Source organism: Anastrepha obliqua, chromosome 5 (assembly GCF_027943255.1).
Source record: "Anastrepha obliqua isolate idAnaObli1 chromosome 5, idAnaObli1_1.0, whole genome shotgun sequence".
Lineage (NCBI taxonomy): Eukaryota > Metazoa > Arthropoda > Insecta > Diptera > Tephritidae > Anastrepha > Anastrepha obliqua.
In genome coordinates, this window is record NC_072896.1 from 128,118,779 (window position 1) to 128,138,729 (window position 19,951).

At 35.5% G+C, this 19,951-nt stretch overlaps 1 protein-coding gene across 2 annotated transcripts in view; it reads left to right on the forward strand.

Moving 5' to 3' along the window:
- The first annotated feature begins 853 nt into the window (after nt 1-853).
- Nucleotides 854-19,951, forward strand: part of LOC129247881 (ras-related and estrogen-regulated growth inhibitor-like protein) — a 30,264-nt gene continuing 11,166 nt past the window's right edge. The window contains exons 1-2 of one of the 2 annotated variants that reach the window (XM_054887241.1): nt 854-1,503; nt 16,581-16,661. In XM_054887241.1, the coding sequence (XP_054743216.1) occupies nt 16,595-16,661 (67 nt within the window). In that variant the 5' untranslated portion in view covers nt 854-1,503; nt 16,581-16,594. Of the gene's footprint in view, nt 1,504-7,053; nt 7,073-16,580; nt 16,662-19,951 lie in introns of those variants that run through there. The other variant, XM_054887242.1, reaches the window with a different exon arrangement.

The following is a 19,951-nucleotide window of genomic DNA, read 5'->3' on the forward strand; positions in this document are numbered from 1 at the left end:
TTATTGAAATGAAATGCGAAGAAAGGGTGTTAGGTACGATTTACTGAAACAATTCAAGCACTGCATTGTTGTTATCTAAACCTCTCCAATAAAAAGGAAAATCTCTCCAGATGTACCTATGTGTGTATATGTATTGAATTCGGCGGGAAACTTGTTGGAATGCATTTTTGCTTTTTCAAAATTTAAATAGGTGTATGTACGTATGTATTTCATTCTTAGAGTTGGCTGGCCTTTGCCGGTTCTGTATGTGTAAGTGCATGCATGTATATGAATGTGTGTATGTACATATATGAAATCTTATGGGGTATTTGGGAAATTCATCTCAGTTCACGAAGAAATGCGCTTGCGCATGGAGAGTCGGCGGGAAATATAAACAACCGACCTACCTAAAAGGTAACACTGATTTTCATTGCACCCTACTGGAAGTTACCAAAAAAATTTATTAGCATTTTATTATGAATTAAATTAATTTAGGATTTTGTATTATTTTATTATCGGGGTTGATACCATAATATTTAGATTTCTTCAATTTCCATTCGTTCATACAGTTCTGCTACTACGTAAAATGACAACACAAACAACATGACATGTATGAACATATACAAACGAACACTACCTTTTCATTTATGTAGAAGAGAAGCTGATTTAGCTTAATTCAAGCTAAATTTCAATATTTAAAATATAATCGTCTTTTTGTAGCTCATTCATACCACTTAAATGCCTTTCACATAAACTATTGCTTTGATTTCAAAGAAAAATTTCCCTTCGTTACTGATTTCTACGATATTCCCCCAAATCGGTCTGTATATTTAGTGCAACACCTGCCGGTGGCTCGTCAGTTTTATATGAAATATCGTCTGGATAGATGTCTCACAAAGCAAAGAAACGGAATAAGAACAAAGATTATCGCTAAAACAAATATATAAACACAAAACCAAAAAGATAATTGAATACACACTCGTGCTTACATACGCAAGATCAACAACACAGATCTTTAGATTTTTCACAAAAGTTTCAGACGCAAAACGGAAAAAGCTATTCAGATTGTCTTCGAGTCAGTCGTTTGATTGATATTTTGTATAAAAATTAAGTTTTACCTACATATATTGTGTTCTCTTCGGGGCTTTCGAATGAAAAGTGAAAGTGTGAACCGAAGAAGTGCCTAACACAAAGCGTCGAGCAAAAGTTATTTATCATAGCCATTAACCACAAATGTGTCTGAGTGTTCTCTAAAAAGCTAAATCCGTCAAAAGAAGTTACCTTACTGAATTGTGATGGATAAACAGACTAAAGCCTAGAAATAAAAATATATGTGTGTGCATATTCTAAAATACATAAAATTAGTGCCTGTTATCAGACGTTTACTAAAAAAAAACCTGCATTGAAAAATAGAGTTTAAAAATCGTGGTGCAAATTAATTTATATTTGCTCTAAGAGGAGTTTACAAGTCGTACAGCGCAATAAATTCGGATTTTATAAAAACTTAAGGATAAAAATAAAGAGGTAAGCTAATGACGTCGAAAATTAACACTATCCTTGTATGATTTTTTTATAAAAGGGATTATAAAGAACATTTTAACTCAGTAAAAAGTAATTCATAGTGCATTTATGTAAATTCGTATAATTCAATAACGGTTGAATTACAGAAAAAGTTTCGAGTTAAACAAATCCCTAAAAATGTTGAAAATCATGGGTTGTTTGAAAAGTTCATGCAAAAAAAAACCTACTTAATTGTTCGGGGTGAACCTTTTTTATTTTTCGACACAGTCTCCTTTCAGGCCTATGCACTTTGCCCAACGCTGTTGTAGTTTGCAGATAATAGGATTTGTCCAAATCTGAAAAATAGCCTTTCGTTTCTGCATCACCTCCTCGTTTGAATTATCCCGCCAACCATTTCTTCAAATTGGGGAACAAATAGCAGTCCGAGGGATCCGAGGGAGCCAAGTCTGGAGAATAGAGGTGATGTGAAACGTGTTGGAATCCTATTTCGATTAATTTTGCAACCACAACTGCTGAGGTTTGGGCTGGCGGGTTGTTGTGATGGAAAAGGGAAATCACACGACTTCCTCGATGCCAACGAATGCCAAACTCAAAGAGGCTGACCGATTTGGCTGAAACTTTATGTGTGTTTTTCTTTGCGCCAGTAGTGCCATCTCTCTGACTTTGCACGGACTGTACATATGTATATATATATTTATACGACTTTAATAGTTTGAATTGTTCTATAAGTATCAATCATGTTATTCGTACATGATTGTAGTTACTGTAACTTCACAAATACAATGCAAACAGATAACTGCAAATGTTTGGGAAATGTTGCTCGTGTGTCAGTCCCCGGCCGGGTGTAATTCCGGTAACGCCAAAGTCCAGCCCAGTGCACCAGACTTCATATGCATTGGAAAACCCTTCGTAAGGTCATTTATATGAACGCCAGTGCAGGTTCAAATTCTGAGAAATATCGAAAAAAGCAATCAAATTGGCGCAGAGGGGCATTCATTATTCTCAACGCATTCCCGGTCATCTTGAAAACGTATTCGATGCTCCATTGTTGTAAGCCAAATAAATACCGTTGCTATACCAATTTTTTTTACAGAAGCGAGCGGTACTGCATTCAAAAGAGAAGACTTCCCGCTGAACTGGTAGGGGTACAGCAGAGCCAGTTTTGTTATTTAATGTCTACACCTCATACATGGGTGGAGCACATCAAAATCTTTCACTCGGATAAAAAAATACCATTCAGTGATGAAGAAACGAAAAATAACCGAAACATACTATTGGGCACTTTATAGCAAAGCATTTACATTTAACCTTTCCCAGAAAACATTCAGTTTGTCAACAATCCCGCAAGCCTTCAGCTGCACTTTATTTAGTTGAGAATTAAGAATTAATGCTCAATGCTCATAATATACAAATGTATCGCATATCGTAAAACAAAACATAAGTATTGAAAGAAATTAAAATTTACCTCTTTAGGGCCCCTCTGGGCCCACAAATATATATATGTCCATATATACACAAATACATCTACTAACATAATTGCATGCGTATGCCATCTTAAAATCGAGCGTGATACTAAACGGTATGATGCCACACGCTTCTAGCCGCATGTCGTATGTGGCATGTAGCACGCTGAGCTCTGTGTGCTCGACTTGGACGTAAGTACATACACACAGATGTGCATATATACGTAAGTACAATGTGTATTAAAATGCACACGTATTAGTGGCGATGGCGAAGCATGAGGGCACACGTGCACACAGCAGACAGATAACTTCATTACCGTTATCATTGTGTTACAAATGGTTGTGTTGTCATTCAGTCCTACTGTGTTTCCAGCTAAACAATGGATCATAGGAAAATATTATTAAGTGGTTACAGTAAGTGGTTGGCTAAGCATCATCAAGCAAGTTGCTACTAAAAACTTAATCGGAGCCACGTTTCATTGAATGCGATTATAGAAAACTCTTTCCAAAGTACATATTTCTGATTTTCGTTGCACTCTTGCAAGAAAAAAAAAATAGAAAAGTCTATGCCTGCAAAATTTGTATGAGGTGCAAAATATATACTATTAAATAATTGGCCTAGATTCTACATCAGTTTGTGATGTACGTCTTGACATGGTTCTATCATGTGACGACTCACTTATACGTTGGGTCTCGAACCCAGGGTCTAATAATTGGCGCTTACACCCTTTTTGGGTGTTTGGCCGAGCTCCTTCTCCTATTTGTCTCGTGCGTCTTGATGCTGTTCCACAAATAGAGGGACCCACAGTTTCAAGCCGACTCCGAACAGCAGATGTGGAGGAGCTTTTTCATGGCTGAAATACACTCGGAGATTTGCCACAGCCTGCCGAGGGGCGACTCCTATTAGAAAAAACTTTTCTTAATCTTGGTGTTTTCTAACCTCCGTTCTCTCTAAATTCCAAATGGTAGTTACGCACCAACCCATTGGGCTACGGCGGCCGAAGAGTAGGCTAGGTTTTTGTGGCAATCGGAAGATTAGTACCCTTTCTGGCTAGCTCTGGCCTTGCAATTTTCTTCAATATGTCTATGTCCCGGAACCCATATAAGACTGATCTTGAAGACGGTGCTAATATCAATACCGAATAGTAATCACGCACAAACTTTTGAACTTCGGCGAGCCAATGGTGTCCTAAAGACCACTTTTCATTCAAGAAGTGATCCAATGAACACCACAACTAGGTTAGTTTGAAGTAGCCACTCCAGGAATGAATACTCTTAGGCTCACAGGCTCATTATGATAAAATAATAAAAATGAAAGAGCGGTAATTATTGGCTTGCTAATTAAAAGCTGTTGGCTATTGCTCACGACAAGTAATAACAAAAATATCAAAAGTTTAAGAGACGTGGAGATATTTTTAACTCACAATTAGCATCTCTTTCCTGGTACCAACCATTCTAAAGGCTATTTGTATAGCCTCTTTGGTCCTCGCATTCTACATGCACATAACAGTAGAGTGTACTGTGAGTGTACTACCACTAATATTTAATTTTTTTTTTTTTTCAAATTTCAAAAATAAACATGCATACAATCTGTTTAATACCATAACTTGGAAACTATTCACCAAATTCGATTCTAACAAACTGCAACTTTTGCTTTAATTGCTTCTTATCTTAAGTTATACTTTGTTTTAATTTCTGTGCAAGTTGATGAGGTAATCGGCTCCAAATCGGCCGAGTTTACCTTAATGACTGTTTGACCGTCCACATTTGTTTTCCTCTGAGTTTTTGCTTAACTATTGCCCAGAAATTTTAAATAGTGTTGGCAACAGGCGACTGTGACTTTGGATACATTAACTCCACTTTTCCTTAAAACTGCTTCAGCTTCACGAAACGATCAGTGGCTTTGTCACAAACAAATCAATGATCGTCTGATCTTGCTTTGGAGAGATATTTGTTTTTTGTTTTTGGCTCGTCCGAGGCCAGTTATTTATGAATGTCTTCGACTTTTTAAAATTTTCCTGCAGATGCACGAGACATTTTTGGTCCTTTATGGTTTGTACATAATAACGCTGCTTGAAATCGTTTTTCATAGGCGGAACTCATTTTGGTAAAAACAACGCACGCTTCCTAAATTTCTCAAAAATCTTACAAATTGTACAACGCGTATTTTAAAAATGATACGCCCACTTAGCAGTATTTAAATTTTTTTTATAACGGGCTCTAAGTTTGAATTTTGTGGGTCACGCTTCCATTAGACAGACTGTACATATGTATGTAGTGTACCATTGCCCCAATAGTTTATATCGATATGAAAAATTCTCACAAGTCTTGACATGAATAGCAAATAAATTTTGTTTTGTGGCAAATTTAGTATGGGTGGACTATTTTAACTAGGACTGTTGATATTTTTGCAGAGCCAGGCACAACAAAAACACTCATTTGAATATATGTTATACAGATATTCATATGTATTTACATACTTATATATATATATTTTATATATGTATATGTGTATATATAAATTTATGTTTGTGTACGAGTGTTTTATATACTTATAAAATTCTCAAAAATTCATGTATTTTTCACTTTATTGCTGGCGAATATATAAATTCGATCACCGGTTGATGCTTCAAGCATTAATATTGTTTTATATGCATTGTTTCATTTATTTATGTGTATTTGAATGTATAGCCATTGTTGATGCAGCACAAAAATATCTTCCGAAATTCCAACATTCCTCTTCTATTTTAAAATTTTATGCGGCCAATTCGGCGCCTTTGTCATGGCAGGTTCCACATCAGCTAGTGGAGAATCAACAGCATCGACAGTCATCGGCTTTGAAAATTGCCTCAATAGTTTTGCTGGCAGCAGAGCTGAAACGAATTTGTCAACCTTAAATTTTAAAAGATTAAAAAACAATAGATTTCGCTTTTCCTTGTCCACGCGTTTCGATGCATTATGTGTGTATTAGTGTATTAAGGCGATCGCGTTCAGAAAAAAATTCTATTACCTTTTAAATTTCATATGCAACATATGGACTAAGAGTCGCTCCTTAGTTGAATAAAGCGCAAAAGGAGCCAAGCAGTCAGTTAGCGGATCTGGTAGGAGCAAAATCTTATGGTTTCGACGCATTGTCGGAATATTTTCACCCAAGCCAAATTACAAAATTACAAATTACCAAAACAAAAAAAAAAAAAAAATATTGAGAAACAGCGACACCCTAATTATAGACCTGCAGTCTGTACGATCCACCTTAATATTTTAAGAAAAAATGGGAGAGAATGTTGATTTTATCGTTCCTTGCCTCACTCGTATACATCCATATGCACTAGCAGCTGATAGTATGTGAATACACACATACATACTTACATACTGTTTCTATGTACATATTCGAAAGTCAACTCTATCCCTTTTGCACCATTTAAGACAAACGCCAAATGGATATTTCTAATTAAAATCTCAAATGAAAGGTGAAAAAAAAAACATTGAAAAAGTTAGTATGCCGCATGAAATCACTAATATCTCTCTAACCATATTAAGGTCATCATCATCCATAGTTACTAATATGAACAGTAAGCAAGAATGCAAGCTTGAGATATTTCACTAGATGCAAGAAAAATGTGTCGAAAACCTGATCGTAATTGGTATGAAAAAAGGCATTAACGGATTTGGAATTGCTAAAAGTGTGATCTGAACCTGAGTTCACTGAACTTATGTATGTATGTACATAACTATTACCCTGTAGTTCTGTTGGCATTTTCTCCCTACAACTACAATAGAGGTTAATGTAGACTTTTCCGAATCCTGTGCACTTAGATTAATTTTAGTTATTTGGCAAATTTTGTTGGAATGAAGCAAAACTTATTTTATTATTTTTTTAGTGCCATATGTTTTTTTCTTAGCGTGAGTAACACCAAAATCGTCACAAAATTTACATAATATAGCTTCATCCTCAAAATATTTGTTATAATCTCACTCGTTTCAGAAAAATATATTTACTACAAAGGCTATTTGGTCCGGCATGAAGTACTTGAAATTGCTATTTATTTGAGTTCATACAAGCATTTGTGTTAAGCGGGCCACGAACACGCAACAAATCATAACATATGGTAAACGCCCACTTATTCGCATATGTACGAGTATGCATGTACATACACACACATATACACATTCAAGAGGTGTCTTATTTTAAATATTTTGATTCAGGAATTTCGCATTTTAAAAACAAAATATTTACCTAATTACCTGCAAATGTACTTATAAACATATGTACTTGTACTTTAAAAATACACACATTCAAATTCTGGATTATGTACTTATTTTATTTTTGTTTTTTTATTTAGTGATTCGATCCCCACACAGCAAGGGCAAACCTTGTAATTATTAGTGCTAGTCACAATAGGTTACAATTTTCATAATAAAATTTACAAAGATATTTTAAATTACATTGAAAAACGAATCAAGTTAATATTACTTAAGAATTAAATTAAATTTATAGCCCTTAGTTCGAAAGCAATTCATTTAGATCAGAATATTTTTTATTATTTATTTATTATTGCGCCCATCGAATTCTTCACAACTCTTCTTTCAAAACTGGCAAAGAAATAGTTCAGTGCTGTCAAATACAAATGTTTTATTCGCATATTCTCTAAATGGTCGGCGAATCAAAAGCAGCTAATAAATGCTATTACATATGTCCATATATAAATGTGTAGATATGTATGTAATTATTGTGGCATGATATCTAAGTTGTTGTTGTTGTAGCCATATAAACATTCCCCATACATGCACGGAGAATGCTGCTGGAGTGACAGTCCTTGGCCGGATATAAATCCGTGTCGTTTCGCTAACGTAGGACCAACTACCGTGTGAACGATGGCACTCCTGCTAACGAACCGACAGACTTGGATGCAAACTCAGTACGCACGACACCTGTAACGACAGAAAATACAGCAGAAAAGTGTGACACGCGACGATTAAACTACAAGATGATTGAAAAGTAATGAGCCTTCCCGCGCGGGACGTCTGCCAAGCGATCAACCGAATCGGCTGGAGGGGGAAAATGATTGTTGGACCTTCCCCTTCCACTAGGAACCGGTCCCAGTTCGCCGGCAACAGCGGTGCAGTCAACATCGCTCCGCGCGTGAAAGCTGTTTTAAAAGTGTGTTTGGATTTTGCAGTGGCGAAAATGCAGCTGATCATTTTTTCGACTCTCGAGGCATCGTCCACAAGGAGTTTGTACCTCCAGGAAGCACTGTAAACGCGGCATTTTATAAAGAAGTGCTCCTTCGGCTGAAAAACCGCGTCACCCGCGTTCGGCCCGACCTCGTCAACAATTGGACCCTTCATCACGACAATACGCCGGCGCACACCGCCTTCCTCTGCACCTCTGCATTGGCCAAGATGGGAGTTCCGGTGCTTCCCGGTCCTATTTTGAAGAATATAAGTTGTATAAGCCAAAAGGTTTAATAAAACTGCTTAAAAAAAAGAGGTTGTCTGTAAAGTCGGTTTACTGACGATAGTTTAACGTGACAACGTCATAAGAAAAAATGGTGGAATGGTTGCAATTTTCAAAACAAAATTTTAATTTTATTTGTTTGATAGATATTTTGCATGGATATAGAGGAGGAGGTAAATGGAATTGCAATGGAATAGGTCAAGTTACATTTACACAAACGTGAAAAATGACGAAACATTTATCAAATTCATCAAAGATATCTTCAATTTCGATTGTGCATCAGACGTTAATAAGTCAACAATACTAAGAGGCACCATCATCGATTTGCTTTTTTCAAGACACTTTACACTCGAAACACTCCCTTTCATTTTCTACTTTTTCTATCATCGTCCTATTCTCAACAGAGAAATGGTTCATTACCATGCACACAGGAAGAAGGCATATGCAAATACAAGTATGTGAATTTATATACCTACATATGCGCATATACATACATATATATGCTCACGCAAGTAGGACAGAGCCAGATGTCGAACGTTGCCGAACGCGGGGGCCGATTGTGCTCTTTGTCGTTCGTTCCGCGCTCTCGCTTGCAGTTCAAGCACATTAGCTTACATTTGCTTGCGTACGGAATAGATTCGTATATTTGATATGTCCATATGACTTGTATGCATCTTTGCATATAGATTTGTTCTTTTTGAAAATTGCGCGAAATTGTATATGTATATGTATGTTTATATACATATATTAGTATACAACATATCTTATAAGATATATGGTAAATATTAAAATACATTTTTTCCTTCATATATAATAAAAAAATTAATAATAATAACATTAAAACAACAGGTATTATTAACAAACTTGGTTTTATTTTAAATTCTTCAAGTAAATCAAATTAATAATAATCAATAAGAAGGCATATGCAAATACAAATACGTGAATTTATATATGTACATATGCGCATATACATACATATGTATATACGCTCACTTAAGTAGGAGAGAGCAAGATGTCGAACGTTGCCGTTCGTTTGCTTTGTTTGCTTTGTAGTTCGTTCCGCGCTTTCGCTTGCAGTTCATTCAAGGTAACGGCAATGAGCAAGGTAACGACAAATGAGCAAGGTAACGGCAATGAGCAAGGTAACACTAATGAGCAAGGTAACGACACATTTTTCGTGCGTACAGCCGGCTAAATCAAATTATAAGACGTTATCACGTCAATAAGGCTCATTACTTTTCAATTAAACCCTGTACATCAGTTTCGATATAAAAGCACGCATCATAATAGCGCGACTACCACCATCGCCACTACTCCAACATTAATCGAGAACCTAAAGTTCTAATTTATCCGTCTGCTATTTCGAAAGAACTCATTCAAACTTTTACGCGGCTCCACCTTGGTCACACGCGATGCATCCACCAACATATTCTTTCTGATGACCCAACACCATCTTGCCCACTCTGCCAAATGGATTTAACACTTTTGCATCACCGTTCGAAATACGCGTTATATTCAAAATATCAGGTCAGTCCATAAGTTCGTGCGTTTTTTAAAGGTGGTTTTAAAATTAATAAAAAAGATGTTTAAAGTAATTATTAATCAATAATATACCTATTTTCGTTCATTATTCACAATGTCTTTCCAACGTTTAGGCAAATTTTTAATTTCTTACTCAAAAAATTGTTTGTCCTTGGAACCAAAATACGCTTCGATATTCCTTTTTATAGCTTCTTTTCAGGAGTAGTTCTGGTGTTTCATCTTTATCTAACTATTGGAGCTTGCGAACAGGATTATTGTAAAGGACCCATTTTTCATCACCAGTAACGATACGGTTCAAAAAACTTTCATTTTCAAGCCGTTGCAGCAGCTGAGAACACACATTCACTCTCTGCTGAAGGTTGGCGACGGAAAGTCTATGCGGAGCCCATTTTCCCAGCTTTGAAACCTTTCCCAACTGAACCAGTTCTGTATAGTTCTAGAAAGAATTGGACTAATGCTTGTCGAATATTAGAACAAAAACTCAAAATAAATATATCACTGAAAACTCAAGATGAAATTGACTCAGCTATTGTATATTTCAATGATAGCGTAGCAGTCAGTTGCTTCCTCTACACCAACACCGAAAATGACAAATAAAGAAAATATCCCAACTTACATTAAAGAGAAACTCGGCGAAAAAAGAAGGATCCAGCAGATAAAACCAAACTTAATAAGGTGACAAATGAGCTAAAAGCACTATTTACAAAACACAAGGAGAGTAAACTTCGAAATTATATGGCAAACCTGGTAACAGCAGCATCTACAAATTACTCCTTATGGAAAGCAACAAAACACATCAATGGCGCTGTAATACATAAACCTCCCATCAAAACAGAACCCGGCTCATGCAAAAACAAGCAAAGAAAAAGCCGATACCCTAGCCAAACACTTCTCAGACACATTTACAAGTGAAATGGATAATCAAAACATCAACATTATATCTGATAACATAATAAACGTTCCGCAAATCAAAACAAGAAAGACCACCGTAAGCGAAATTAAAAATCAAATAAGACAGCTAAACGATAAAAAAGCTCCAGGATATGATCTAATAAATGGAAAAATTTTAAAAGAGTTACCTGAAATAGCATTGCAATTCATAAGAAATATATTTATTTGCATGTTAGAGACTAAATACTTCTCACGAGTATGGAAAATTGCTCAAATTACCGCCATACCCAAACGAGGAAAAGATGCCACCAAAACTGCCTCATATCGACCCATCAGCTTATTGCCAATACTTTCAAAGGTGTTTGAAAAAATAATGTTCAACCGATTAGAACCAATTTTGACAGCAAAAAAAGTGATACCAAGCCATCAATTCGGATTTAGACAGCAACACTCAACAGTGTTACGATATGAATGACAAAAAATATTGTGTAGCTGTATACCTGGACATTGCAAAAGCCTTTGATAAAGTTTGGCATAAAGGACTTTTGCATAAGCTCAAACGAATCTTTCCACAAAACTACTTTGAAATTTTGAAGAGCTACATAACTGATCGAAAATTTTATATAAGATTATGAAGACGAATATTCCGATATTCTACCAATGACAGCCGGAGTACCGCAAGGCAGTGTATTAGGTCCTCTTTTATATCTAATATACACCGCAGATGTGCCAACTCCGACAACAGATAATGCAATGATAGCAACGTTTGCGGATGATACTGTATTAATGGCATCAAACAATGACGAAAAACTGGCGACCTTTACACTTCACAAATTAATAAATAATACAGTAAATTAGTTTAACGAATGGGGTATAGAAGTTAATAGAGACAAAACTATACAAGTTATATAAACAAACAAAAAGACATCAAAATATAATCTTACCTTAAAAAACAACAAAATACAACAACCAGCAGCAAAATATCTTGGAATAACTATTGACGAAAAACTAACATGGAAACAGCAATCATTAACAAAAGAAATCAAATTAAGAATAAGTACCGGCAATTAAGTTGGCTAATCGGACGAGCATCAAAACTGTCACTTTATAATAAGGTGACTATGTACAAAACAATTATTACTCCTATCTGGAAATACGGAATAGAAATATGGGGAACGGATAAAAACACAAATCTTCAGCTCATGCAGGGAACACAATCCAAAATATTACGAAATATAACAAATGCTGGTTGGTTTATTTCCAATGAAGCCATACATCGTGTCTTAAACATAGGCACTATCCTAGAAACAATCACAAAATGTAGCACTAAGCATGTCCAGCGACGGTCAGTCCACCAAAACGAGCAAATGCGTAAAATAGTACCGACAGAAAATATCAAACGAAGATTAAAGCGACTCACACCGACTGATCTAACTATAAAACTTACAGTGTAATTACAAAAAAAAATATAAAAAAAAATAAAAAAAAAATAATAATAATAATAATAATTATAACAGTTTCTTCTTACATTGGTAAAAGAACATAATGTATTATATATAGCATATTGTTTATATATTAACAGACTGTAATAAATAAAGGGGTGATATAAAAACAAAAAACTGAACCAGGTGCCTGTGAACTGTTCCATGTGATGAATTTAACCTCTGAGCTATCATATCGACTTTCAAATTTGGCTCAGCTTCCAGACTTCAGGACGACCAGCGTGCGGGGCATCTTCCATGTCGCAGTTACCACTTCGGAATTTTGAAAACCACTTTTGCGCAGTCCATACACTTTCGGTATCCTCTCCGTGAACAGTGTTTATTTCAGCAGAAGCAGTTGTTGCATTTTTAACACTTTTATAAAAAAAATACAAAATATGCCCCTCATACGCGTTCGAAGATTCCGTTTTATTTTTTAACAATACGAGCTTCTATCCGCGATTCAAATCACTTGTTGAATGCACAATATATCAAAAAAAATATAAATAGCTCCGTTATATTCCGCGGATAATTTTTTGCGTGCAAAAATCGTACAAAAGTGAAATTATAAGTAAAATACGCACGAACTTATGGACTGACCTGATACTTTGCGTCGGTAAGACTTTTACTGTTTGCTTTAATGAAAAGGAATGTTACAGATTACCAAATTATCTATTTTCCTCAAACTTCACCAAAAAAATAATTCATTGGGGAATAAATACATATAATACACATAATCTATAATGTGTGTATGCGTGTATATAAGTACACAAAACCAAATAACAATAACATTATAAAAATTCCTTAGTTGTTGTCATAAGTCGCACATTTCAGACACTCTCTACTTTCCGCTACTTTCGGACCCCATCTCCTGTATCCGTCAGCAAAGTCAACACCTTTCTTAAGAAATCTCAGAAACAAAAAATGTAGATAGGCCATATAATAATGAGATGTATAATATACATACACACATGTATTAGTATTTGAGTTGTTTGTATTTTTATTTTATTTTAATTTTGATAAGCATTTTCAAGTGCTGGTGATTTTGCACAGAAACGAAAACAAAAGTACAAAACGCACGCATTGTACTCCATACTTCTGTAAAGACAATGGAGACGGCTTTCAGTCAGGTTCGTGATTGTGTGTACATTCGGGATGCCGATTCGGTATTATTTAAATATTGAAAATCCCGGGATTAGTTGATATGCATTCTGAGATAATTTTTTATTTTTTTTTAGGTAAAAATGTTGGAAAAATTTGAAATAAAATCTTATGTGGTTTTATGTGCAATAAATTTAGACTTTAAATGTTAGGTATTAGAGTTTTTAGCAAAATTTAAATTGGCAGCTGACCGATGTTGCTAAGCCTAAACTTAAGTGAATTCGATAAAAAAATGTGTATTAACAACTTATGAGGCGGCCGGCGTAGACGATTGGATGCCCAGGTCAAGAAACTGTTTTTTTTTCTTATAGTAGTCGCTCTTCGACAGGCGATGGCAAAACTCCGAGTGCATTTCTGCAATAAAAAAAGCTTCCCATAAAAACCCATCTACCGTTCGGAGGCGGCATAAAACTGTGTGCCATATATATGGTAGGAGGAGGAGCTTAGCCAAACTCCCAACAAAGGGTGCAAAACTGCAATTATATGTATATCTATACTAATATTATAAAGAGGAAAACTTTGTTTGTTTGTTTGTTACGAATAGGCTCAAAAACTACTGGACCGATTTTAAAAATTCTTTCACCATTCGAAAGCTACATCATCCACGAGTAACATGGATCATATTTTATTTTGGAAATAGGGCTCGAGATATAGGTCAAAACGTGGACCCGGGTAACCTTCGGATGTGTATGTACAATATGGGTATCAAATGGAAGCTGTTGGTGAATGCTTTAGTCCAGAGTATCTTTCATGCCGCTCCGTGACTAGGGTCTCGAGATAGAGACCAAAACGTGGACCCTAGAATGTGTTTGTACAATATGGATATCAAATTGAAGCTGTTGGTGAATGCTTTAGTACAGAGTATTTTTCATGCCGCTCCGTGACTGGGGTCTCGAGATATAGGTCAAAACGTGGACCCGGGTAACCTTTGCTTGTGTATGTACAATATGGGTATCAAATGAAAGCTGTTGATAAGTGCTTTAATACGGGGTAATTTTCATACCTATTGATGACTAGGGTCTGGAAATATATGCCAAAACGTGGACCCGCCGTGTCTTTGAACCGAATTAAACCAAACTTACACACATTGTTAAGGAGGTATTGAAGATGGTTTCCGTATAGTATGGATACCTATTGGTAGATAGGGTCTCGCGATATAGGTCAAAACGTGGACCCGGGTAACCTTCGGATGTGTATGTACAATATGGGTATCAAATGGAAGCTGTTGGTGAATGCTTTAGTTCAGAGTATTTCCATCCGCTCCGTGACTAGGGTCTCGAGATAGAGACCAAAACGTGGACCCTAGAATGTGTTTGTACAATATGGATATCAAATGAAAGCTGTTGATAAGTGCTTTAATACGGGATAATTTTCATACCTATTGATGACTAGGGTCTCGAAATATATGCCAAAACGTGGACCCGCCGTGACTTTGCACCGAATTAAACCAAACTTACACACATTGTTAAGTAGGTATTGAAGATGGTTTCCGTATAGTATGGATACCTATTGGTAGATAGGGTCTCGAGATATAGGTCAAAACGTGGACCCGGGTAACCTTCGGATGTGTATGTACAATATGGGTATCAAATGAAAGCTGTTGATAAGTGCTTTAATACGGGGTAATTTTCATACCTATTGATGACTAGGGTCTGGAAATATATGCCAAAACGTGGACCCGCCGTGTCTTTGCACCGAATTAAACCAAACTTACACACATTGTTAAGGAGGTATTGAAGATGGTTTCCGTATAGTATGGATACCTATTGGTAGATAGGGTCTCGAGATATAGGTCAAAACGTGGACCCGGGTAACCTTCGGATGTGTATGTACAATATGGGTATCAAATGGAAGCTGTTGGTGAATGCTTTAGTTCAGAGTATTTCCATCCGCTCCGTGACTAGGGTCTCGAGATAGAGACCAAAACGTGGACCCTAGAATGTGTTTGTACAATATGGATATCAAATGAAAGCTGTTGATAAGTGCTTTAATACGGGGTAATTTTCATACCTATTGATGACTAGGGTCTCGAAATATATGCCAAAACGTGGACCCGCCGTGTCTTTGCACCGAATTAAACCAAACTTACGCACATTGTTAAGTAAGTATTGAAAATGGGTTTCGTAAAGTTTGGTTGTAATTCGGAGCACTGGCAACGGGTACAGCGTTCTTTTGAGCCAGCCATAATGTCGCTTACTTTTTTAACGCTTGGGGCAGAACTGAACTGTCAAATTGACAGTGTGAGTTACAATGTGTCAATATTTCTTTCTGATTTGGATGCCATAAGGAAAAAGCGTAAGTGCAACATGTAAAAATTGTTTGTGAATTTTTTTGGAGTGGATTTTGGAACAGTGAATAATTTCTTACGAAATTTGAGAATTTAATGTGAAATCCGAATGAAATTATGTGTTCGTGGAAAAAACAATTTTTTTCGTTTTTTTTTTTTTTGAAAAATATAAATGGATAATGGTTAAAAAAGCTCCAATGCTTAATAAAACATATAAATTGAAACGAAAAATTCATGGATGATCAGGAAAAAGACGGTTGTTTCTTAGTTATTCATTTGCGTTGATTTGAAATTTAAAAACAATCTTCTTTTTTCCTGATTTTCAATTTGTATTTTATATTTACTCAAAAACAAATAGAAAAACAAAAAATATTGTTTATGCCAAAGCGATTGAATAAAGAATAAAGAAATAAATAATATGAAAACCATATATTTTCTGTTCTAAACCATATCTATTCTATTTTAGTGTGCCCAGCGAAGGGGGCGGGGTTTGCTAGTATATAATATAATCTATGAGAAAGTTTATGCTTACCTGGATTACATAAAAAATATTCCAAAATCCCGGCAACAACAATTGCCGCTATTGCGTAGCCCGAACAACTAAAAATGTGTGAAAAGTTAGCACATCGCAACACATACAAACATGCATACTCGTATATTCATATTTATGTATGTGCATATGAGTGTAATATGTCCTACAAGCAATAACGCATGCAAAGGCATGCAGATAATCTGATTTTTACGCTTTTAGAAGTAGAAGTTATTTCTGAACATTAAGTTTTCATTTGTCTTTTCAGTGATAACAACAAATATGAGAGCAGAGGATATACCACGTGTGCGCATCGCAGTCATTGGAAATGCGGATGTCGGAAAATCAGGTGGGTCAGTCATGCATTTGCATATTTACATACTAACTAGCATTTGCCACTTAATAACATTTGTATTTGTACAAATTTATTTGTATGTATGGATTTGCAGGTATGCATGTATATGGGTTGAGAATTAAGTAAAGCTAAACAATTGCGAAACTGCAGTTATCAGTCATACAAACACTTGAACTTGTCAGTCAATGTCAAGAAATCGTCACAACTGCTAATAAAATATTAAAGACTAATCCTAAATTCATAAGCCATAAATACTTCAAGATGAATTCTCCCTTTTTGCGCGTCATCCGAGTCAGGCGAGTTCGTCACCGAAAGATATGAATTAATCTTTAATTGTTTTTGCTTATCTTTATTTTTCCCGAAATCTCACTTCAGATATACACCTGTGAACAAGATAGTATGAGCGTGACGAATTACCAAGTTTTAACTACGTTTTTGCATTTAGTTTTTTTTATGATTTAATAATCATGAAAATTTTCAACATTTGAATCTGAATCTGTAGAAAACTTTGAGGTAAGCAGTTTTATAACCCATTACATTTTAGTATAATAAAGTGCACGCTTGAAGATGGAAGAAAATGTTCAGCACCAGAAAAAAACTGGCAAAAATCAACAAGAATTTTGAACCATTCAAATTTGCTCAACTGAAGAAAGAGTTGGAAAATTTGACAATTTGTTTTTTTTTATTTGTAAATTTTTTTGATTTTTGTATACAGTTTCAATCTTTGAGTTATATGGGTTTGTTGTAGAATACGCTCTACTTTTATGAAAACATAAAAGAAATTTAAATACAAACAAAATAGGTGAGGTAGTAAAAGTAATTCGTCGCGTACCTATTATTTAGAACACAGGTGTATTTACACACATTAATTATCACATTCCGCCATATACATAACGCGCAATACCAGGAACACGAACATGGTTCTAGAGGAGCAAAAGTTCGGCAGTAGTCGATTAAGTTCTCTGCTGGGTTCATACATCACGTTTACATACATATGTATGTATGTATGTATGTGCGTACGCAAAAATGTTACATTATTGTGTTACTTCAAGTTTTTAGTGCTATTCGCTTAGAGTTGAAAATGTAACACATCAAATATTTTATCTATTTATCTATCTTATGAATAAGTTCGTGCGGTTTTTTTTCGAAATTTGAATTTCGGATCATTCCCATGGCTTTTAAACGTTTGGAAATGGTTGATTGATCAACTCCCAAAGTTTTTGCAACCTCTTCTTGCGTTTGAGCCGGATCTTGATCGAACAATTCCTCCAATTCGGTATCCATGAACTTTGGCGGCGCGGCCAAAATCACCACTTTTAAAGCGTGCAAACCACTTCTGGCACGTTCGCTCAGCTAGAGCATGCTCACCATAAACTTCCACCAAGATACGATGACTTTCGGCTGCTTTTTTCTTCATATTAAAGAATTCCCCGCAAAAACACATTATTTGGCACGAAACTCGACATTTTCAAGTGTGGTAAAAATATTGTTGTTTACGCTTCAAATAAAAAACTTATACTGACGTTTGTGCCTTACGACAGTAGTCGTTGTGCCAATGAATGTTTGGAAATGTGGATCGATGGAATAATAATCAAGTTACGCCATCTGTTGTAAAACCGCACGAACTTATTCATAGTCCTATTAATTGCAAACTATTTGCCCCAGTTTCTTGCATTATTTACCCACTTATCTCAATTAAAAGCGTACATTCGGACAGGTGAATAGATATTTCGAAGAGTGTAACGCACAAGTTCCATTTTTTTCTTACGAAAAAGTTTGAAATAATTAAAAAAAATTATGTTAAGAGCAAAGAAATATGGACATACATACATATAGAGCCAGCTAGCTTTTATTCCAAATTCAAGTAATGAGCAAAAAAAAAGAAATTCAGATTGCCATGACACTTGTACAGACTTACATACATAAGTATGTATGTTTACGTGCATGTACGCATGTATCACGATCATATGTACATATGTATTTATGTATAATGGCGAATAGAAAATGCGTTCAATATACCGTTACTGTAAATATGCACGCATACTTAAAAAGTTAATAGCAATTTTTTGTGTACGAGTGCGTTTGTTTATATGCGCTTCTGACCTGCTTCCTTTGTGGCAAAAACGCCGATCAGGCATGTGCGTCTTCCGCCTTATAAATAAACTGGCTTGCTCAACAAGTTGCAATACAGTCCTACTAGAATGTAAATAGTGTGCATATGTAACAGCAATTAGTAAGAATATATCCAAACAAACAAAATGAAAGAACCAGTGTGTAATAATTGTTTTTGTACTAACTACGCTATAAATGAATGGGCAGCAGAAAGAAAATTCCAAATCCGGAAACTCACATTCTCGTGCACATACACACATACTATAATATTTCCACATACGTAGTAGATAGTCAATGAGCCAGGCCGATGGAAATCGAGGCAAATCCACTTTGAACTTAGCAACATCAATAATAACAAAAGCAATATTGCAACAACCATTGCGCACAGCATGTGGCGGTGTTGGTAGCGCATGGCACGAGCCGGAGATGCCTAATTACAGCTGCCCACAAATGCGAGAGTGCTGGAGTATTTTTGGCTATTCTCAGAAATTATTTGTAATACCACAATTACGTTAATTGTTTGGAGATTTGTGCTTTAAAATTGTAGTAAAAATGTTTAAGACTATGGGATAGTTGAGGAATAATAATGAAAGCCAAAGACAAAGACAAAATAGTGCGAGCAGCTGACGGTTATTTGGTGTTATGGTTTATATGTATGTGTCTACACACAGAGATTTCTTTAATAGTATTAGTCGAGAAGTAGGGGAAAAGATTAGTTGGATAAAAGCATTTACATAGCAACTTACACTTGCATGCAAATTCAACGCAAAAAGAAACGTAGGGCATGATACGCATATGTAATATCATACATATATGCACAACATACATATATACTCGTATGCATATATACATTTACATATACACATACATTTTTGCGTGTGGTAACATTGCATTGCATGCTTTACATTTTCCTCGCACAAATCATTATGCGCGAAATGCTGCTAACCATTTCTGTCTGCACTGAATCAACATAACCACCATTCATATATTAAATGATACAAGTGGATTATAATACTTGTTTATCATATATACATATGCCACGTATACTTACATACATAATTTACCTCCCTTCAACTAAAATATTCAAATAGCGGGACATATAAAAAATAGTTCAAAAAAACCAAAAAACACGCTTTTATTGCCAATCGAACTAAGAAGTAGAAAATAAATTT